Source organism: Acinonyx jubatus, chromosome C1, assembly GCF_027475565.1.
Source record: "Acinonyx jubatus isolate Ajub_Pintada_27869175 chromosome C1, VMU_Ajub_asm_v1.0, whole genome shotgun sequence".
NCBI lineage: Eukaryota > Metazoa > Chordata > Mammalia > Carnivora > Felidae > Acinonyx > Acinonyx jubatus.
In genome coordinates this window covers 64,322,277-64,346,078 of record NC_069381.1, presented here as the reverse complement: position 1 = coordinate 64,346,078, position 23,802 = coordinate 64,322,277, and the positions used below count along the sequence as shown (strand labels likewise).

General features: G+C 35.3%; 2 protein-coding genes across 14 annotated transcripts in view; one reads left to right on the top strand and one right to left on the bottom strand.

Moving 5' to 3' along the window:
* Positions 1-18,255, top strand: part of FUBP1 (far upstream element binding protein 1) — a 51,667-nt gene extending 33,412 nt beyond the window's left edge. For 4 of the 8 annotated variants that reach the window (XR_008294977.1, XR_008294980.1, XM_053214276.1 and 1 more), the window contains one exon: positions 16,811-18,255. Coding sequence is in view for 2 of the 8 variants with exons in the window: in XM_053214276.1 (XP_053070251.1) it covers positions 16,811-16,825 (15 nt within the window). In the remaining 6 variants the exon portion in view is untranslated. Of the gene's footprint in view, positions 1-8,746; positions 8,847-11,173; positions 11,263-16,810 lie in introns of all 8 variants that reach the window. The other 4 variants (XR_008294975.1, XR_008294982.1, XR_008294979.1 and 1 more) reach the window with 2 other exon arrangements.
* The window catches only part of NEXN (nexilin F-actin binding protein), a 50,853-nt gene continuing 27,162 nt past the window's right edge, over positions 112-23,802 (bottom strand). For 2 of the 6 annotated variants that reach the window (XM_027058814.2, XM_027058817.2), the window contains 11 exons: positions 23,712-23,790; positions 23,479-23,627; positions 17,869-17,910; positions 16,439-16,636; positions 16,130-16,306; positions 14,726-14,914; positions 10,907-11,104; positions 6,617-6,838; positions 1,751-1,936; positions 943-1,303; positions 112-852 (listed from right to left, as the gene is read on the bottom strand). In XM_027058814.2, coding sequence (XP_026914615.1) covers positions 839-852; positions 943-1,303; positions 1,751-1,936; positions 6,617-6,838; positions 10,907-11,104; positions 14,726-14,914; positions 16,130-16,306; positions 16,439-16,636; positions 17,869-17,910; positions 23,479-23,627; positions 23,712-23,790 — 1,815 coding nt within the window. In that variant the 3' untranslated portion in view covers positions 112-838. Of the gene's footprint in view, positions 1,304-1,750; positions 1,937-6,616; positions 6,839-10,906; positions 11,105-14,725; positions 14,915-16,129; positions 16,307-16,438; positions 16,637-17,868; positions 17,911-23,478; positions 23,628-23,711; positions 23,791-23,802 lie in introns of all 6 variants that reach the window. The other 4 variants (XM_027058815.2, XM_027058818.2, XM_027058819.2 and 1 more) reach the window with 3 other exon arrangements.

Genomic DNA, 23,802 nt, shown 5'->3' with positions numbered 1-23,802 from the left:
TGTCTTCCAGAAAACTAAAATATAAAACAGCTTGGTAATAGAACATGGTAATTAATTATTTACAAACTCATTTTAGACCAGATTTTAAAATTGAAGATTGTGCCTTTCCCCCCCCCCCCTTAGACCTCAAAATCTTAATTATGTTGAAAGTGTTTTCTCCTGCATGAACTACCGATACAAAGTTTTTTTTACTAAAATATAATTTGTTCAGGCAAGGTCACAACGTAAATTTGCTTTAGAAGCTTGAATATAACACACCTTTGAATAGTACATGTTAATAGTCTCAACACTCAGAATTCTATATAGGCAGTGGTTTCCATTAAATTTTCTTAAAATTTAGTCTTAACTTTTGTTCTCCATGTTCCCCCTTTTCCTTCTGTGCTTCAGAAAGACTTTAAAACTACAACAAGAAAAATGACTATTAAGGAAAACTCAGTAGTTTCCAAATTATGAAGTCTCCATTAATTTTAGGTGTATAAATAGCTCATAAACATCATTTTTTCATGCAAAATAATGTTTTATTTGTGATCTTTAAAATGTAATTGCTATAAGCTTAGAATAATTGAGTAACTTTTCCACTCTACCCCATTAAATACACATTAACTTCACAATATGGTGACGAATCTGGTGATGATTTGGATAGGAAGAAGGTATTCTTTAGATGAGCTTGTGTTTTGAAGACTGTTAGGAAAAGGAATAAAAAGTCAATATAGTGGCACTTCTGGTTTCCATTTTTGGCCCCGCCACAGAAAACATGGATGTAGTAAGAAATCTGGGGGGGGGGGGGGGGGGGGGGGGGGGAGGGGGCAGAGAAAGTTCCAGGGAGAGGGAAGGGGAGCTAGTAGTCGTCAGCTAAAAAAGAGAAGAAGAAAAGTGATTTTTTAAAGGAAAAAAAAATTTAAATACAATAAAAGTTCTAGATTAAAAATGATTAATTCTTACTTTCAATTGTAAGAATACAGGTACTAGCTGCAGAGCCTTTGTTGTTGACCGCTTTACACATATATTCTCCTTCATCTTCTGGGAAAGTTTCTGGTAAATAAAGGCAGTAAGTTTCTCCTCTTTCAATATATTGATAGTCTTCTCCATCTTGCAGTATTTCTCCTTCAAACCACCATGTAATTTCTGGTTTGGGTTCTCCTGTTACTTTAACAGTAAATCTAACTGGCTCACTGTCTACAACTGATGTGTTTTTTAGAGGCCTCTTGAACCATGGAGCTCCTGATCTCGTTTGCTCCTCATCTTCAATAGTGGAACCATTCATGATGCTACCACCTTCTTCTTCCTCCTCCTCTTCTCTTTTCTGTATTAAAATAAGTCCATTCAAGTTGGCATTTATAGTAGCATTTTTAGGACAATGCTTTAGTAATAGAATTTTATGGATAAAAGGGTTTTTTCTTCCCAAAGAACATGTAAATATGCTTACTACAATTATGTACTTTATAAAACATTCCACTGACTTGAAAGCTATTAAAAATTAGGGCACCTGGGTCGCTCAGCTGTTAAGCATCTGACTTTGACTCAGGTCATGATCTCTCAGTTCTTGAGTTTAGTCCCACATTGATTTTCAACCCCACTCCTCCCTCCCTCACTTTCTCTTCTCTCCCCTTCTCCCCACCTTGCCAGGCCCCTCGTGGGATTCTCTTTCTCATCCCCTCGCTGACTTGCGTCCTCCCAAAATTTTTTTTCCTAATCCCCCATAAAATTTCAAGAGCATCTTTGAAAAATAAAGGACATGTAAGCCTAGTACCTTTTGTAGTGCTGCATCAATTTCCTTTTGTTCAAACTGCATGCGTAGTAACTTTTGTTCTTCAATTCTTCTTTGTTCCTCTTCTTCTCTTGCCTTAGCCATTTGTTCAAATCTAGCTTTCATATTCACTTTATGAGTAAATGGAGCCTCACTTTTTTTTGCAGGCTTGACATCAACATCTTCTTCCTTTATGAAAGTGGGCCAAGAATAGTAATTGCATATTTTCTAGAAACCAACAAGAACTAAAGCAGTACTTCTGAAGATGTCATTTATGGACACAAAATAATCATACCATGTTTGGTTTATTTGTGCTATACTGCAGCCATGTAGATTTTCACTATCCCCTAATTTGAGAAAAATGAAAGTTCCATTTATGAAACATTCTCTTGACAATTAGAATCCTTTTTTCCCAGTGTAAAGCTACAATGTCATTGGAGTCCCACGGTATTATTTGCTCAACCAATTCTTTGTGCTAGCTGATAATACTGAATAACAGAAAAGGGTTGGGATGTTATACATTGTTAACAACTTAAAATACTTCTTGTCACAAGATTGTCCATCATTCTTCACTCTGCTATATATAATAGAAAGTGCAATTTCCATTACTTCCCACTTTGTGATTTTCTTCCCCACTCTTCTTAGCTAGTAATTGTCTTTGAAATGAATTCCATCCAACAAAATTTACTGATGGTCAAATGACAGACAAGAGTGTTCACAGAATAAATGGAAGACAACTACTGAAAGAGGCATTGGCTGGAACGTGGGGGAAATCGTTGAAGTATATGGTTAGTCCTCTATATAGGGTGAGAGTTGGAAGCTATGGAAATAATTAAGGAGTAATTTAAGAGCAGAGTTTCAATTGTTAAATAGTGTGAGTGTATACAATAATTTGGTGATGATGGGGTCACTGGTGGCCTTTGAGGGCAGTTTTAGTATAGTGGGTTGTAGGTACAGTTAATTCGGGGTTTCTAAAGTACTTTAGCTATAGTGGACTCTTGGTTTCTAAACTACCTAGACTTTTATGTCTGGAAATCTCACCATTTATATTTCACAGTATTATGAAGACATTGCCTCAGTGTACCACATCCAACTAAAGTTAGGAAATTTTGAAACAAGCTTTGAAGTAATTGCCTATGTAAGAAAAAATCTTGGCGTGTGGATGTTTTGCATCAGTTTGAGGTATTGTACTCCATTCCAATGAATGTAGAAGGAATTGGATAGTTTTTCTTGTTTTCTGGAATTAGATTTTTATTTAATGTTGGAAAATCGTAGAACATCAGACACAACCAAATAGCTAATGGGTAAATTCTAGTACTCCTGCCATTAATACCAGTGTTTCAGTTTGAAATGATAAACCTAATGCCTATTAATAAACACAATGCAGGACTACAGTTAATTGCTAATATGAATGATGTTGCTGTGGTTTTATTACTAAAAAGGCTAAAAGACATGTTAAACATTGGTTTGGTGCATTCTTAGGGTATTGATACCTACCACATGAATATTAAAGGAAACACAATTGGGTAGTGAACTTGAGATAAAAGAGACGAGGAATGGTTTTGGAGTATGCCTTACTTGGAAAACTAGAAAGTCAAACACTATAAGTGATTTAAATGGGTGGTATGGATTAAGGCTACAAGGAGCTGTGGAATTCTTGGATTAGGGGAGGTTATATGGATGAGGTTACCTTGAAAGATGTCTGGAATACAAACAAGCCGTGTTGAACACAGACATTTTTATTTTTTAATTAAAAAAATTTTTATAATGTTTATTCATTTTTGAAAGCAAGAGAAAGAGTGGGGGTGGGGGAGGTGGACACAGAATCCAAAGCAGGGTCTAGGCTCTAAGCTGTCAGCACAGAGCCTGATGCAGGGCTTAAACCCACAAATAGATAGATCATGACCTAAGGCAAACACTTCACGGAGCCACCCAGGCGCCCCTTTTTGAGAGAGCACAAGCAGGGGAGGGGCAGAGAGGGAGACACAAGTATTCAAAGCAGGCTCCAGGCTCTGAGCTGTCAGCACAACCTGTCCCAGGGCTTGAACTCCCTAACTGCAAGATCGTAACCTGAGCGAGCCAAAGTCAGATAGTCAACTGACTGAGCTACCCAGGCGCCCTGAACACAGATTTTTAAAGGAGGAAACCAGATAATATTACCAGATAAGTGCAAAGGGAGTCTTATGCTGGAAGTTGATGGCACTCCATGGCAAAACTATGCCAACAAGTTTTTAAAGGGTATCTCTGACCTTAATCTAGAGAGAAGATAGGAAGGATGTCAGCATCCTTCACAATCAGTGAGGATATCCTCAGGGATTCCAGGAAATCAGACAAGTCCTAATCTGTCCTTTCATACAGAAGAGCCAGTAATAGCAATAAAACAGTAAGTCATCTATCTCATTTTTAATCTTCCCTAAATATCTTGTAGGACTAGATATGACTACTCTGAGGTTTCACTACCTTTAACAATAAGGTGAGCAAGTGCATGCTGACTGAACTTTAGCTTCCATGATACATTTCTGTAAAAATTGCTCTTGTGGCCAACTATTAAATGTTGGTGTTCTCCAGTTTTACTATTCACCTTCCAACTATTAACCCTTTAAATATAGCTTTACTCTGATATGTTTAAATACTATTTATGATAGTTACAATCTATAGAATTCCAGTCTCTTGCCTGAACTCAGTACCTATGTTTCAGACTGCTTTTATCTTATCCCAATATAGTTCAAACTTCATGTGTCCAAAACTATTCATCCTACCATCTCCAGACTGAATTCTCTGTAGTATCATCTAGTTAGTTTCTCTGGTAATCTTAATGTTGGGCTGGGCTTCTCAGTAACCACCTGCCCATAAACAGCGTGTTACCCAGTTTGGTTAAAAGTTGGGTCCATTTTTATCCCTGGATCCCAACTTAATGCCCTATTCCTTTCTTCTTCATTCTGATACCAGATTTCTTTAAAAACAGAAGCTTTTTATTATTCTGTTCTAAAATGATTACTAACATTGTTCCCGAATCTTAGTCCCTGCAAGGTTAAAAAGACCCAGTACCAACTAGCCACTACTTTCACAACTTTATTCTACTACCCATTATTCTATGAACCATGCCTTTGAACAAATTTTCCATTCCCCAGACACATTTTCACAACCTTTATGTAAAGGCTGTAAACGGACTCCCGTCTCCAATCTGGAATGTTTCCCCTCTTTAACTGCAAGTTCTAGTTAACCTTCACACTTTGCTTAAATGCCATTTTCTCAGCCCTGTGAAACTTCTAGGAATACTGAGTCCATCCTATTTGACCCTACAACATTAAATATACAACTCCTATTTTAGCACTTAAGTTATAATTATTTTCATACATCTCATTAGGCTGAACTTTTTGAGGGCATATTATATTCACTTACATGAACCCAAGACTCAACACCAGGCCCAGCATAGATGTTAGCAATAGCATTTGCTTCTAGCAGTGACAGTAAACCTTAAGGTTTAGTGTGCATCGCACAGAGTTCAAATGCAAATCAGCTTCACTGATGAATACCTGATGTTCCACAGCATCTCCATTTGTCTAAAATAGCTTATGATTTCCTTCCAAACTCTATTCCCATATTACTTTTGTTCGTGTATACCCACTTCAGTTCATTCTTCCCTCTCCTCATCTCTACCACCATCCCCGAGTCTTCTCAAGTTTCATATCCTACACATTTATCTATTTTCTCTATTTGACTTCTAGTTCAAGTTCCTTATCAGGCCTCTGACCACCCTGTACAAAAAGTAGTATCCTACTTTGTTAATTTCCATAGCTCTTACTTACTACTCAGTAATTGTTTTCCATCCTCCCTACCTGTTAGATTCTAAACACTACTGAGCAAGGACTGCAGGTTTATTCAATGTACTCCCAGTATCCAGAACAGTTCCTGGAACATAATAGCCATTCAAATAATTTTTTAATGCATGAATCTAAAACCATCTTTAGCTTCACTATGATCTAGGTATAAAGATGCCTATTTGATAATATCTCCATGTTTTAAAGATTCCTTCAATGAACAATAAAACAAAGTTCCTTAACATTTAAGACCTTCCATGACCATCTTGTCTGCGTTTGCATCTTCATCATTATCTTTGTTGTTCCTATACTGTTTGCTTTAATAATAATGAATTGCTTACAGTGCAAAGAATTTGCACATAATTTTTTCATTCTTTTAATTCACAGTCTCCCCTGAAGGCCCTCCCAACTTCCCACAACTACCTTATTGAATATTTAATGGAAATTCATTGTTAGAAGAACATAAATGCTGTTAAGTATTATAAAATGGCAATTCTGGCAGAAAAAAATTTCCAGATCCTATTTAAAGCAGTACTCATAGTCATGGAACTAGATCTTATGCTGGAAGGAACATTACAGGTTATTTAGTAATTGCCTCTTTTTTAACATATGGAGGTACTTCTAATTCATGTCATCTCAATTCTAATTTAGGCTCTGCCACTGAATTATTGGCATGACTTTGAGATCATTAGGCTTTATTTGTCTCATCTTTAAATACGAAAGTAAATATCTAGAATTTCTTTTAAGTTATATGTACACTGGTTCTACTGATTCAAACTAAAACTTCTGCCAGTAAATACATTTAAGCTGTTATTTCCGGAGTGACCTACCTGATGTTCACAATAAGTGGCTTTAATTCTGATAACAGCCATTTTGAACAATGCTAGAGTGAGGAAATCTTTCAAAGTCTCTTGAGATCTTAATATGCTTTTGCTACTTAGTTCCCAGATAATATTGTATACATCAATGGTTAATTGTAAGTACCAAAACTTATTCAAAGTCCATGTTACATTTATACCATGACTGTTAAATACAAAACAGTATATACCTCATGAAAGTTTTCTGCTTCTCGCTCTTTAATTTCAAGGTCAATTGCTCTCCTTTTTGCTCGTTCTTCTTCTATCTTTTTCTGGATTTCTTTTTCAGACAGTTGTCCAATTTTTTCAAACTTACTTTTTAAATTTTTAGCTTGAATAGAGCCACTTCTTTTCAATTTTATTAATTCTTCATATTCCCTACTCAGTTCAAAGGTTTCATGTTCTTCCTCTTCCTTCAAAAAAGTTTTTATATATTAAATACCAGAGAATTAGTTTGTACAATAAACCATCCAAAAAGCGTTCATTTCTTTTCTTTTGTTTATTTGTTTTTTTAGTGTTTATAATGTTGAGAGAGTATGTGTGTGAACAGAGGGGCAGAAAGAGAGGGAGAGAGAGGATCCCAAGCAGGTTCTGTGCTGTCAGTGCAGAGCCCAACACAGGGCTCAAATTCAGGAACCATGAGATCATGACTGGAGCCAAAATTGAGTTGGATGCTCAACCAACTGAGGCACCTAGGCACTCCCAAAAAGTGTTAATTTCTTATTTGAAGCCAAAAATAAAGTTTAAATAACCTCCTCCATAAACACAATGCCTAAATTTACTGATTAAAAGTAATGCATATGGGCATCTGGGTGGCTCAGTCGGTTAAACTCATCAGACTCTTGATTTCAGTTCAGGTCATGGTCACAGTTTGTGAGTTCAAGCCCCATGTCGGGCTCTGCACTGACAGCACAGAGCATGCATGGGATTCTCTCTCAAAATAAACTTAAAAAAATGTAATGCTTCAAATTTAAGACTTTAGATAACATTTAAAATATTTCATTATGGGCGCCTGGATGGCTCAGTTATTAAGCATCTGACTTCAGCTTGGGTCATGATCTCATGGTTCATGTGTTCAAGTCCCACATCAGGTGACCTTAAGCCCCACTTAAGGTGAGCATGAGCCCCGCTTTAGATAAAAACAGGAGATTTGCTTCAATGAGCCCTGCTTCTCTCTCTCTCTCTCTCTCTCTCTCTCTGCCCCTTGCTCATTTGTGCCTTCCCTCTCCAAAAACATAATAATGATAATATTTCATTACAGCTCAAAACATAATTTAACATTCCATTATAACTATTATAACTAGAATATGCATATCAGGATTAACTTTTACTAGGAACTATAGGAAAATTTTTGCTTAGGAGAAGATGAAGAACTGTAATTAAAAGAACATGACTGGGGGTAAGATCTAAGTTCTAGTTCTGACTTTGATACTGTATGGCCTTTGCCTGGTCACTTAACCCACTAGACATGATTTTTTCATCTCTGTATAGAGCCAGAGTATCCGAAAATTCCTCCTGTCTTTTTTTTGATGATAGTCTAATAAAGTTAAATATCACTTAATATTCAACTTAAGTGAATGAAGCCTTTCTAAAATACAGTCTGGCCAAATCCCTACATTTTGATACATATCACTTTTACTCTATTTTATATTCTGCCATGAAAGAAAAGGAGTCAAACCAAAATTGGGCTCCCAATTCTTTAGAGCATTTTTTTAAATTTTTTTTTTTTAATGTTTATTTATTTTTGAGACAGAGAGAGACAGAGCATGAACAGGGGAGGGTCAGAGAGGGAGACAATCTGAAACAGGCTCCGGGCTCCGAGCTGTCAGCACAGAGCCCGATGTGGGGCTCGAACCCACGGACCGCGAGATCATGACCTGGGCCGAAGTCGGACGCTCAACTGACTGAGCCACCCAGGCACCCCTCTTTAGAGCATTTTATCTTAAATACTTTTTACTCAAGTTTCCCTTGGCTTTTCACAATTTATTCCTAGTTCTTTGTATATTTCTTACACTAAACCCTAATCTCACTATATGAAGTGGTTTAAAAAATTGCAGTTATTCCTGATATACTTTTCCTGGAGAAGACCTAAAGTCCTAGGTGTGGAGCGGGGGTAGTAGAGAAGGAAAATGAAGGAGGGGAAGGATGGGATCACAGTGGATGATGTGATGTGAGGCTTAATTTCTTGGTTCAACCAAAGGGATGAAAGAGAAAATTTATTCCTTTATACTACCCTCCACGTTTTGGTCTCTGAGGGTCCAAACTGACAACTCCTAAAATACCAGAAACCTAACAAATTTGTGATATACCTCATATTACAGTGGTTCCCAAGTCATTCTGGTCAAATGAACTAATTAGCTGCAGTGCAGATGATCATGGAACTGGTGTGCTACTCGCTTGGAAACACTCAGACGTAGTAGGGTAAGTCACTCAGTAGCACCAAAATGTCAGTTACATACTGCCTTATGTTAATTAGAATCCATCTCCGTGTACTAAAATATAATTTACAAGTTTTTCTAAATGATTCATTTTCAGCTTCCTTTATAAAATAAATGCTATTACATTTAAAAAACTTTAAGGCAAGGGGTGCCTGGGTGGCTCAGTCGGTTAAGCATCCGACTTCAGCTCAGGTCATGCATGATCTTGCAGTTTGGGAGTTCCAGCCCTGCATCAGCCCCTGTGAGGATCATTCAGAACCTGGAGCCTGCTTCAGATTCTGTGTCTCCCTCTCTTTCTGCCCCTCCCCTGCTCATGCTCTGTTTCTGTCTCTCTGTCTCTCAAAAATAAATACACATTAAAAAAATTATAAAGAAAAGTAAAATATTTTAAGGCTAGACCTTGGAATATTTTTCTACAGCATATTCATGATACTTTATTATTACCTATATGTTTATATAGTATTTATAGTCTCTTGATTGGCTAGGGAAAGGCAGTAAATAACCCCACAGGCCCATTGTCTTAACCCATAACAAAGAAGGTAACTTCTAAGAGACTGCAATGTCTGCATAGGTCACAAGCTGGCAAGAAGTCCCCATCAAGTTGCCCACCAAACATGCCGTGTCATTGCCAGTCTTAGTCTGGGACAGCCACTGTTCATCTCACCCCAAGTCATGTTCATCCCCAATTCTCATGCTGCTGCCAGGAGCTTCCTCATCAGAAGCCGAGGGTGACAGTGGAATGCTGGCCCCCTCTTTTTCCCTCCCCTCTTCTGGCTACACAACTGGCCATCCAGATGCAGGGTGGCAGCTGTGGGAAGGAAAAGGTTAGGCAGGGCCTTAGAGCACCAAGAGGTAGAAAAAGGGCTTCTGAGAATGCACCATAGGGAGGCAGGGGACAGAAGAAGGTTTGAGTGAGCCAAAGCTCTAAAACTCTAGCACATACTCCACTGTCCAGTCAGCTTTCACTTACACACAAATTCAAAGACAAGATTATTAAAATTTTAATTTTTAAATTTTATTTTAATTAAATTTTTTAATTAAAAATCAAGATTGGCCAGGTGCCTAGCTGGCTCAGTCAGAAAAGCATGTTACTCTTGATCTTGGGGTCATGAGTTCAAGCCCCATGTTGGGTGTAGACATTGCTTAAATAAAACTTAAAAAAAATTTTTTTTAATAAATAAAAATCAAGATTGGCAACCTTAGAGCATTAAATCTTATGCATGGCCTATTTGAGCATATAGGGCCCTGTGACGGCACAAGTTGCCTGCCCATGAAGCTGGCCCTGTACAGTCCTGTATTTATATACATATATATTTGTATATATCTTTAATTCATTTCAGTACTAGAGAAATCATACTAAAATATTTAACATCAAAGTCCTATCTTCTAATTTAGTAAAATAAAATTATTCAAAAACTTGCCACGCTGATGTTCTAGTATCCATGGTACTCTTGTAATTTTATTTTGACTAATCAGTTTAATTCTGTTTGTTTCAAGAAAAATAAGCATAAATGAGTATATTAAACACTTTAGGAAACAATTCTCAATCATAATGTGACCGCACAATTGTGAGGTATTTAGGAAGAAATATTTACTTAAGGTAATCACTTGCAATCATTTGTTTTATTATTTTTTTAATGTTTATCCATTTTTGAGAGAGCACAAGCAGGGGAGGGGCAGAGAGAGAGGGGAACAGAGGATCCCAACATGGGGCTCAAATCCAAGAACCAAACCCACAAACCATGAGATCATGACCTGAGCTGAAGCTTGATGCTTAACTGACTGAGCCCCCCAGGTGCCCTGCATCATAAGTGATTTAAATTAGTAAGGAAGAAACAGTTCTATCAGGCTAGAAAGCGCACATAACTGTGCTGAAACTTGTACCAAGCGCCTCATAGTATGATGAGTGTCCTTTATGTGAATAATAATACTCAGAAAGTTATTGTAAGATATTATATGTAAACATTTGGAAGAAAAAAAATGGATATTTCCACATTTATAAACATTTGGAAGAAAAAAAATGGATATTTCCTAAAATCTCACCTCTCCCATTTCTTGTCTCAGTTGTTCAAATTCCTGTTTTTCCATCTCTAGCTTATGCTTCCTTTCTTCCTCCGTTCGTCGTTTTTCTTCTTCCATTTTTTGTTTTAATAATTCTTCAAAATTAATTTCCAGTTTTCCCGGTGTAAGAGATTCTTGAGAAATTGTTTTATACATCTCTGGGAAGTCATCATCTACTACCTATTTAAAATAAGTCTCTTATTACTCTTTCCAAAATTACATACTAAAAAGGGGAATTTTTTTTTGTAGAAACTGTGATTACTTGAGTAAAAAGGTTTCACCCTGAACTAAAAATTTGAAGACCTAAATCTCTTCAAAAGTATAAAACAATAAACAAGGTAAAAAATACTAGAAAATGTAAGGTGTTTTTGTGGCTACAGAGGAAACGGTGACCATCTGTTCTCCATTCCAACAAACACAAATCCTTTGACTTTGTATTATGAGTAATTCGAATTAGACATTAAGATTTTATAATACTGAGAACACTTTCTACGTGAAGTAAAATGAATTTCCATTTTGGTGATTAAAATGAGCATTTCGCAGCTAAATCATGGTTTTGTCTGAATGAATTAAATAACCCATCAGGATTCCTTCATAGTCAGGTAAAAATCACTCTTGATTGCTGTAATTTTATTGTATTTAATGCTAACAATAATAGTTAATACTCAGAGCTGCCATGTAAAATTCTAAGCACTTTATATGGATGAGGAAACTGAGGCACTGAAAAGTAACTTGTCCAAAGTCAACACAAATATTAAGTGGCAAAGGTGGTATTCAAAACTTCAAAAGTCTAATAAAATTATAAATAATGATTTAGACTTTTTGTAATTTCATGAATTACATGTCTAATTGCCATTTATTTATGACCTTGGGCAAGTTACCTAGCCTCTGTGAGTTTCCCCATTTGTGATGACTTTTCATACAGTTGTCAGGAGAATCAAATAAAATTTGGAAACACTTAGCAGTATGCCTGACACCCAATGGTAAGCTCCCAATGGCAGTTTTATTATTACATTAGCATTCCCTGTAATAAAGGCAATCCCTAAATTGCAAATAGAAACTTTGCAATCCAAAGGTTGCCCCAAATTTTTACTAATATATTAGTTAACTGAGCTATAATACAAAATTAAAATATGGCCCTGGATAAGAAAACAACATAAATAAAGGAATTAGTTTTTTCTTTCCTGATACAGAAATATCTCTAGGAAACTAGAGTTTGGGTTTAATGCAGTTTTCTTTCCCTGCACTTTTTCCACTAGTGAATCCTGGCAGTTTCAGCCTAAAAATCTGACCCTGGGACTAGATCTCCTGATCTTTACAACTACTTCTTGTCTATCACTTCTGAACCTGTTTATTCTCCAAAAAATTAAGTGCCTTCACAAGGTTTATAGGGTTTCTGTGTAGAAATCATTTGTGAATCAAGGATTATCTTGTAATACATATAAGATAGTTTTAAGGGGCACCTGACTGACTCTGTTAGTACAGCATGAAACTCTTGGTCTTGGGGTTGTCAGTTCAAGCCCCATGTTGGGGGTAGAGTTTACTTAACAAATAAAAAATTAATTTTTAAAAAAAGTTTTAATATATTCCGCAAACATTTATAGGCAGTTTGTTACACTAGAATGCATTGTGCCACATGCCAGATGAACAGTCTCAGCCTCGTGAGTGAGAAAGGCAGCTGTAAGCAACAACAATACAGCTTTAGTGCTATGCCAGGGAAGTACTAAATGCTGTAACAATGTATAGAAGGAACATGTCTTTGGAACTTGTATTCTCAGGAAAGGCTTCCCAAAGGAAACAGAATATATGAAAAAGAATTAGAGCATAGGGAAAGGAAAGAGGGACATGTTTCATTTAGCATTAATGAAGGTCCAGAGATGGATGAGAGCACGGTATTTTGAAGAAACTGGGAGAAATTTAGTATGTCTGGAAAAAAGATGAAGAATCAAGAAATGAAGCTGGAAAAATACACCAGGGCAATATTATAAAGAAACTTGTTTTAAAATTTTTTAGATTTTTTTTTTTAATTTAGATTTTTGCTTAAGGGGAAGTAGAAATTTTTTTTCTTTTTTTAATGTTTATTTTTTGAGAGAGGGATAGAACTTGAGTTGCGGAGGGGCAGAGAGAGAGGGAGACACAGAATCTGAAGAGGCTCAAGGCTCTGAGCTGTCAGCACAGAGCCTGATGTGGGGCTCAAACTCACAGACCACAAGATCATATCCAAGCTGAGGCTGAATGCTTAACCAGCTGAGCCACCCAGGCACTCCTTTCTTTTTCTTTTCCTTTTTTTTTTAAGTAGGCACTACATCCAATGTGGGGCTTGAACTCACAACCCTGAGATCGAGAGTCAGATAATCTACCAACTGAGCCACCCAGATGCCCCAGAAAGGGAAAATTTTTAAGCAAAACAGTAACACAATAAAATTTACTTGAAAAGAGAGAGAAAGATCACTCTTGGCTTTACAAGGAAGAATGGATTATAGGCAAGAAAACAAGTTAAACAGGAGTTAGTCTGAAGCTAGAGATAATTGACCTGGGAGGAGATAGGTGGCCCTAGAAAAGGATAACTATAGTAGTAGAAATGAGGGGAAAATTGATAGATTTTTAGAGTGATTTAGAAGATAGAATGAATAAAACTTAATGAATGGTTGGATGTGAGGCATGAATGAGAAGGTTGGAAGTGTTTAAGGCTCCCAACTTTCTGATTTGAGCATCTGGATTGGTGATGATGCCAAATAAAAACGTGGATGGATATATGTGCCTGAAGCTCCCTTACACATAGTAAGAAAACCAGGTCATATCATTGAAGCCAATTAAAATGTTTCAAGAAGGGTCAGGGGTGCCTGGCTGGCTCAGTCGGTAGAGCCTATAACTCTTGATCACAGGGTTATGAGTTCAGTCAAGCCCCATATTGGGTGTAGAGCCTACTTAAAAAAATGGTTTGGCGCATCTGCCTGGCTCAATGGGTGGGCTGTATGACTCTTGATCTTAGGGTTGTGAGTGTCAGCCCCATATTGGTTGTGGAGGTTACTTAAAAATAAAATTTTTCAAAATGTTTCAAGAAGGGGATGCAGCATTCACATCAACTTGCTTGAAAATAAAGTTTGTTAGATAACTGTACATTTTACAAACATTAAAATCGTATAAGGAGTGTAACTCTGTGACAGAATTAAGTTTGGTAGCAATATCCAGAAGTGATGGGTGAGTATTTTGGAGAGTTAAATAATTGTGATTAAATGGCTTTGACCATTTAATATATACTGGATGGAATGGAAAGTGAAACAAAAGAAGGAAAGGAAGGAGGGAGGGAAAGAGGAAATGTGGGAAAGGAAAGAAGAATGGAGAGAATAGAAAAAAGGGTGAGGGTAGGAAACTCCCTGCTTACATACTTACTTCTGGAAAACATACCTTCCCAGAGAAGGAAGACAATATTCAATCATCTATGCCAGGCATAGCAATTTAATCAGAACCTTCTCAACATTACATTGAAGCAAACACCTTTAACTGACTGGTTTTATGCCACAGGAGACTTTAAAAACTTATTTGCTATCCCTACTTTTGAAACTTTCCTGAAATAATAGAGTATTCACCAAAGTTTAATTATTTATCTTAACATACTCTTTTTTTTTTTTAATTTTTAAAAAATTTTCTAAGTAATCTCTACACCCAACATGGGGCTTGAACTCACAATCCTGAGATCAAGAGTTGCATGTGCTACTAGAGGCAGCTAGGCACCCTGTCTTAACATACGCTTAAAAAGCTGAATCCTAATGGCATTCTCCCAATTACATTCTGTCTTACCATGCTTCTCCTTGCTTCAGCAAATGCCTTCTTTTCTTCCTCTATTCTCCTTCTGGCTTCTTCTTCTGCTTTCTTTTTTTCATCTTCTCTCCTTTGTCTTTCTATTTCTTCAAAGCTGAGTTTGAGTTTACCAGGGCGGTACCCTTTTAAAATTTTTTCTGTGTCTTGGTTTTCCTCCTCTTCATTTACCTAACCAAGAAACAACTCACTAGTAAGAACTGAGATTCATCAAAGACAGGAATGAATGACCTCAAAAGGGACAGAATCAGCCACCTCACACATGAACATTTCCTTACCCTTAATATATTTGACCAAAAATTCCCTTCCTTTATATTGTCTTTTATGATAAAATATTCAAATTTGAGGAAATTCCAGGCAAAGATGTACTCAAGTTAAATAAAAGTTCCCAAGAAAGTCAAATTTTTAAATAGATAAGTGGAGTGTGAAAAAAGTTAAGGGGTCATTTAAAAGTTCTGTTAAATATTAACTCTCCCAGGACAAAACAGAAAATGTGTATGTACTTACTGAGGTTCAAGGTACATCTTTATCTGGAATTTCCTCAAATTTATTATATAACTATTATACATAATTTATATGTTATAATCATTATACATATATATAATGTCATTATATGTAAAAAAGTATGTTATAGGGATACCTGGCTGGCTCAGTTGGTAGAGCATGCTACTCTTGATCTCAGGGTTGTGGGTTCAAGTAGAGATTACTTAAAAATAAAATCTTCAGTGTGGAGGTTCCTCAAAAAATTAAAAATAGACCTACCCTATGACCCAGCAGTAGCACTGCTAGGAATTTACCCAAGGGATACAGGAGTACTGATGCCTAGGGGCACTTGTACCCCAATGTTTATAGCAGCACTCTCAACAATAGCCAAATTATGGAAAGAGCCTAAATGTCCATCAACTGATGAATGGATAAAGAAATTGTGGTTTATATACACAATGGAGTACGACGTGGCAATGAGAAAGAATGAAATATGGCCCTTTGTAGCAACGTGGATGGAACTGGAGAGTGTTATGCTAAGTGAAATAAGCCATACAGAGAAAGACAGATACCATATGTGTTCACTCTTATGTGGATCCTGAGAAACTTAACAGGAACCCATGGGGGAGGGGAAGGAAAAGAAAAAAAAGAGGTTAGAGTGGGAGAGAGCCAAAGCATAAGAGACTCTTAAAAACTGAGAACAAACTGAGGGTTGATGGGGGGTAGGAGGGAGGGGAGGGTGGGGGATGGGTATTGAGGAGGGCACCTTTTGGGATGAGCACTGGGTGTTGTATGGAAACTAATTTGACAATACACTTCATATATTGAAAAAAAATATCTTAAATATGAAAAAAAAATCTTGAAAAATTGTGTGTGTGTGTGTGTGTTACATATATGTTTTACCATTTGCCGCCTTGCTTCTTCAAAAGCACGCTTCTCTTCTTCTAAACGTTGTCGTGCTTCCTCTTCAGCTTGCTTCCTTCGGTTTTCTTGTCTTTGTCTTTCCAATTCTTCAAAAGTTAGTTTCAATTTTCCAGGAGAAATGGAGTCTTTTCTTGCCTCACTTTCTAATTCATCATCCTAAGAAACATTGTGAAAACACAACTGTTAATTATAAAAGGAAATGGTGCTAACCAACTTAGCTGCTTTGATTTGTTCCAATAAATAAATAAATAAATAAATAATAAATAAATTAATTAATTAATTAATTACCATGACCAAGGAAAGACACTTTGCTTCCTTGAGAGATCGCCGTTGTTCTTCATATCTTATTCTTTTATCTTCTTCATACTTGACCCTTTCTTTTTCTTCTCGTTCTTTTTCTAGATCCTCGAAATTCTTTCTTATCTTTCCAGAAGTTTTGTGTGATCTGACAGGTACCACTGTTACAAGTAGTGAATCATCTCCTTCCTAATTTATAAAATAGATAATTAGCATGTTTTTTCCTAACCAAAATTTAGGTTTCACAGGATTTACCTCCATTATTGGTGAATTTTGTTACATGGCCATCAATGTTATGAAGAACAAAAATTTATATATGTATCTATATCTATATATATATACTTTTTTTTTTTTTTTTTACAGATTTCTATTCAATAGCTCTTTCTCTGCACATTGAGTTAATCTTTGAAATCCATGGATGAGAAGGTTCAAGGAGCATCTTCTTTCCTAGAAGGTGATGTTAATACAGCTGTTTGGATAAAACTGCATGACATTATCTGAATTTAACTGTCCATGCACTAGTTCCACAAAAGGTAATGTGCATGTGAGTATACTCTACATCAATTTGATGGTGGATAGATTCAGTTTAAACACACACAGAAAGTCTTTCCATATGATTTTTTCCCATGCAAGTTTTAAAATACTTAACTAATATTTTGTGAGGGAAAACAATATTATATTGTTTTTATAAAACACTTACAGACAAAATACTTATAGACAAAATAAGTATAAAATACTTATAGACAAAACTCACTGGCATTTGGTCTTAGTAAAATATTTTTAAATTTGTTGTTTTTCAAATTCATTTTAATTAGTTCCATTACATAATCTATTGTTACATCTCTCTGAACTTTTTTCAAAAATAAAGTGAATTATAATATGCAACACATGCCACTAAAACAGAACTGCTTCCACTTTATGTGGCTGTAGTTTTAGGCACACCATCAAATTGACTGATGTTTAACTTTCTCTGTTAGATAAAAAGGGATTAACTAAAATTTCTGTGGTTGTGGAACATTACTTCATGGTGCTATATACTGTACTTTCTACTAGTATGTGATAATAAAAACTGTCAGGAACTCTGAGGAAAGAAGACAAATGATAAAAAAAAACCCTGCTTTTTGAAAATGTTACCTTTCAACAGTCTCAACTATTATTAACAGTTCAAGAAATACAAAGTCTTGGCAGAGTATTTTAAGCTGAGAGTTGTGTCTCTAACCATGAAAGCAAAAACATACTTTTAAGACACTAAGCTATAATATTTGAGAAAGTGAAAAAGTATGATCTTGCTTTGTAAAATATGTTTGTCCTTTTGTTGTTGCTATAGAAATAAGAATAGAAATGCTTTTAATTTTTTAAAAGACTATTTGTGAGTCAGATAATTTTAGGTGAATGTTTCATTAAAGGAAATGTCCATTTACCTCTGATGCTGATTCAGTTCCCGTATTGTTTATGTCCTCAATCTATTGAATGAGAATTTCATATCATTACATTACATTGAATTTCTGCTTTTTGTTTTTAAACATACAATTGAAAAGTAATTTAGTTGTGAATTATAGTAAATTTTCAAATGCATAATTTTAAAAATATTTTTATTTTGCTGCAAATTAGTCCTTTTATGTGGAGATTAAACCTTATATTCATTTTTATATTTTGACATCAAAATCAATATATGGGGAATTGTATATTAAGAAAAATGAAGATAAAGCCTACCTTTGTAATTCTATAATGTGAATGGACCAAACAGTTATGACCTGTCTGTAAGCTTACAAGCAGCAATTATTAATTAAATTAGTAACTTAAACTGAGATACAGAAACATTTCTTCATTCTATGTCTCTGCCCTAGCCAAACCTATCATTGGTAATCAAATAATTATGACTATATTTTACAATATAAATACATGGCAGAATATAACTGATACAATAATACAGTGCAGTACACCAGCTTTCACATGGCTAGTTTAGAAGGGAGAATTCTGGTAGATATTATTGTTTATATTTTGACCACATCTAGGAAGGAAAGACCCTCATTCAATAGAAGGGGTTCTCAATTTGGCTTTACTCGTAAGAAACACCATTAGGTTAGCTTGAGGAGCAGGCTAATGTATGTAACAGATTGAGAAATGAAAAGGAAGACAGGTGATTTAAATAATGCAATGTTTGAGATGTCAGGAAAAGGAAACATAAGGAATGGTAAAATGAGAGAAGTTAGAAAGTAAACATTCAGATTTTATTATTTTAACATTTTTTAATGTTAAATTAATTTTTAACATTATTATTTAACATTTTTTAACATTTAACATTATTTAACATTTATTATTTTTAACATCAGTGAAAGAGTCTGGAAGTAGTTTGTTCCTTATACAGTCTAAGAGAATTCTGGCTAAGACCCTATTCATCATTCCATTTCCCTTTTCTATATTCTCTGTCACAGGAGAATTAATACATTTTATTAAGATACCAAATTTTTTGAAAAATAAATTCCAAAGAAATAATTTATCTATTTCATATAAATATTTCATATAAATTATTTTATATAAATAAAATATTTTATATAAATAAATATATTTTATATTTTTATATTTTATATAAATTATTTTATATAAATAAATATCTATTTTATATAATAACATATCTATTTTATATTTTAATATTTGTATTAAGTTTTGCTTGGAATAATTTGTTTTGCAGACTGACTTACTGTGACTTACTATGCTTTGGGACTTACTGTGTAAATGGTGAAAGTTTTATTGAATGATGAAAAAAATCCTGCTTTTTAAAAACATTAGCTAAGAAAAAAATTTATTTTATTAAAAAAATTGTTTTTAATGTTTATTTATTTTTGACAGAGACAGAGACAGAGCACAAGCAGGGGAGGGGCAGAGAGGGAGGGAGACACAGAATCCAAAGCAGACTCCAGGTTCTGAGCTGTCAGCACAGAGCCCAATGCGGAGCTCTAACCGACGAACCATGAGATCATGACCTGAGCCACAGTCGGAAGCTCAACCGACTGAGTCACCCAGGCACCCGTCTAAGAAAAACTTATGATAATAATAATATATATATTTATATATATTTATAAATATGTTTATATATATATATATATATACATAAAATAATTACAAATTTCTTTCCCTTCAGGGGTGCCTGGCTGGCTCTGTTGGAAGAGCATGTGACTCTTGATCTCAGGGTCATGAGTTTGAGCCCCACACTGGGTGTAGAGATTACTTAAAAATAAACAAACTTAAAAAACTATTTCCCTTCAAAGGAAGGCTAACAATTCCTTCACAAATCACATTTGTCTCTCAATAAAAAGTTCTAAGAGATATGGTAAGAAACCAGACATTGAGAGTACAGGGAAGGTAAATTCTAATTTTTTTTAAGCTTATTTATTTTGAGAGAGGGAGAGAGAGAATCCCAAGCAGGCTCCACACCATCAGCACAGAGCCCAACACGGGGCTGGAACCCACAAAACATTAGATCATGACCTGAGCCGAAATCAAGAGTCAGACCCTTAACCAACCGAGCCACCCAAGGTGCCCCAAATTCTAAATTCCTTAACCCCAAATTTCTTTTACTAGAACCTTCTCAGATTTTTATTAGCTTATGGTAAAATAATAAATTATATTTGGAGTGGCTTTTCTTTGTTTTGTTTTTGTATGCTTGCTTCTTTGCTCATTTTAAGCCATTACCAAAACTTTAACAGGAGACAGGATTTTTTTTCCATTGGGTTTCAGCAAAGGAAAAGATGAATTTGTCTAAGTGGCCATGGTGTCAGTACATTCACAGAGAACTGAGATATGCAGTTTTGTTATGGTGTTTGCTGTCAGAAGCTACCATTGAAGAGCTGCTTCCCAACTATTTCTTTTGATTATGAAAAGGAAACTCCTTTTGCTCCTTCCCAAAGCAACTTCCTTTTCTCCCCTTTCTTTTCCTTTTTTTAAGTTTTATTTATTTTTTTTTTTTTTGAGAGTGAGAGCGTGCACACGAGAGAGAGAGCACAAGTAGAAGAGGGGCAGAGAGAGAGGATCCCAAGTAGGCTCTGCACCATCAGCACAGAGCTGGATGCAGGGCTCAAACTCATGAACCGTGAGATCATAACCTGAGCCAAAAACCAAGAGTCAGACACTTAACCACCTGAGCCACCCAGGCACCACTCCCTTTATTTTCAACATCACAGTCCCCTATCAACAATTTCTCTTTTTCTAAATTGATAGATGTTAACCTTGCCCATCAGGATATCCTCAAAGATAACCAGATTATACTAAATTAAGGGGTACCTGGGTGGCTCAGTCAGTTAAGCATCTGATTTCGGCTCAGGTCATGAGTTCAAGCCTCACATAGGGCTCTCTGCTGTCAGCACAAGGCCCGCTTCAGATCCTCTGCCCCTCTTTATCTGCCCCTCCCCTGTGTATGTGCTCTCCCTCTCTCTCTCTCTCAAAACAAAGAAAAAAATTTTTTTAAGATTCTCCCCCAAATTTTACTGGTCTTTGGTTCTAACATCCAGTATACAAACTATACTCATTTTTAATTCATCATAAGATCCTAGAATCTGGTAGTTCTCCTGACTCAAGAATCCCTTCTAAAGCAGTCTTGAATATGGACTTGTACAAGTGGATTTTTCAAATTAACATTAAGACTTTTTTTCCTTAGTAAACTCTACCCCCAAAGTGGGCCTTGAACTCACGACCTCAAGATCAAGAGTCTCATGCTCCACCAACTGAGCCAGCCAGGTGCCCCAACATTAAGACTTTTCTTGGGGCACCTGGGAGGCTCAGTTGGTTAAGCATCTGACTCGATCTCAGATCAGGTTTTGATCTCAAAGTTGTTAGTTCAAGCCCTGTATTGGGCTCCACACTGAGTGTGGAGGCTACTAAAAAACAAAAACAAATTTTTCTTGATTACCTATGTCATACTTCTTATATTCAAAGACAGATTCACTTTTATTAGATTTGAGCAGAAAATGTACTTAATTTTTAAAATTGGACTTTCCATATTTGAAAGATAAAATTACTATTAATAGTTTATTTTGTTCTACCTACATATTCTCAAATAATGTAATGGATCAAAATTTTCATTAATCAGGATTCTATGGCACCCTGCCATGTAGTTTCTGGAGTTACTAAAAGAAGTGGTTCTTTTTCATGATACTTTGTCTCCCTCTCTGAGTATCCCACGTCTTCATCATATTCAAACACACCTCCTTCAACATACACGTCATTTTTCTTTGAGAAACCACTGTATATTCAGTTCTTTGGGTTGTAGTGGGTCTTAAAGTCTAGTGAGTAATCAGTGCTTTTTTGAAAAAGTTGATAAGACTTAATATAAGTAGACTAAACCCATGTACAGTACTTGCTGCCAAACACCATATATTTTAATTACATATTTTATTACCATATTTTATAATTTATATTGTAAATATAACTACATATACTGACATATTTTATATTTGACAATGCATAATCTATAATACTCACTTATATTTATATTCCTGGGTGAACTTACACTGCAAAATGAATTCTCATCTTTGATGACTGGAGATGTCAGAGGTAAAGTACATACCATCCTTTCTTTAGATAAAGACGTACAAAGTAATAAAATATAGGAAATTCCAATTCTTTTCTATAATTCATCTGGCATTATGTCATTATTTGCCACTATACAAGTGGTTATTTGTGCCACAGAAGTGTCTATTTGCAAAGTCTGGGTAAATACATTTTTTTGACATGCAAACATGGCATATGCTTTGCCTTCTTTGTCATTTTTCTTTTTAGAAAAGTAGGAAACTGGAAGGAGCATAGCAAACAGATTTAAAGCACTTAAAGAGTAGACAAAAAAGAGCCAAGTACAATTTCACAATAAAAATAGTTTTGTACTTATGAAGACTATGTTAATATATTTGTTAACATATTGATGAGAGAAGAAAGAGGAGCTAAAATGGTTTCATGACACTTAGGTGAAACATTTATAGTCTACTTACGTGTACCAGGCACTGTTCTAAGTGCTTTGCATTTATTAACTCATATAATATTATTAACAACTCTAAGATAAATGCCATCTCATTAAACTCAATACACTGATCATCTCTTTTGATCTTATAATGTAGACTAGGTTAAGTTCATAAACAATATAACGGTCATCAAGTCTATGACTAGGCATAATTTATAATGTAAAACAAGTATCAGTGCATTAATTTTTGTGAGCTGATCAATTCTTTACTTAATAAAAGTATGACTATTGATCAAGTTTCTATGTCATTATAATCATTAATCACTTTGAGACATTAGCTTTTTCTGGAAATTAGGTCATATTCTTGAGTATTTTAAAAATACTAGCCTTTAAGTTCTCATGCTCTGAGCTAAAATATGTGGGAATTCTAAACTCATTAAGAGACTATATAAGATCATAGCAACAATTTTTTTTTCTCCCCTCTAATGTGTCCCCTGTGGCTATGGGCATCAGTAATGGCTATATGAAAGAAATGGCTGTCACACATTTCTCCCCTCTTCTACTACCATCCCCAACTTAAAAAAAAAAAGTTAATAAGCTAGCTAATAATACCATTATTAAATAAAATGTGATTTGTTTCAAATTCTTGGGTAGGAAGATATCCTAATTATGCCTTAGTGTGTAATAATAACCAACAACTATTTATTGATTGCTACTGAAAGACCAGCATACTGTAGATAGTTTATGTGACACTGCCTTATATCTTTGTAAAATCCTCTAACATGTCAGGAAAAACAAGAAATGTGGACAGTGTAAGGAATATGGACTAAATGACAAGTTGGTGCATAACAAAAGTTATCCTAGCATTCAACCTTAAGGTAAGTATATTCTGCCCTTAATCCTTCTAGGCATGTGATATATTTATCTGATATTAAATATTTGTGTTTAATATCTTGTTTTCAAGTTAGCTGCTATTTAATAAGTTTGTTATATTAAAATATTTTAATTAGGCAATGTACTGATTGTTTTATTTTGTACCATTAGTTTCTGAAGAAATACCAATTTAATATTTAGTGTATACCTGCTCAGCCCTTTTTGCTAATTCACGTTGTATCTTCCTCTTCTCTAACATATCCTGCTCAATTCTGCGTCTTCGTTCCTCCTCTGTCCTCTTTCTTTGTTCTTCTTGTCTTTGTTTCTCCATTTCAGCAAATCTACCTTTAACAGTTCCTAAGAATATACAAAACATGTTTGATATTTGCTACGTTTCTGTTTTTGCAATTTCATTTGCAATTTACCCCTCAAGTTTCTTACCTGTTAGCTTTGGGACATAAGCCTTTTCTACTTTAGAAGATGCCTCTTCCTCATCATCAGAAGCAAGCATTTCTTTAATCTAAATGGTTAA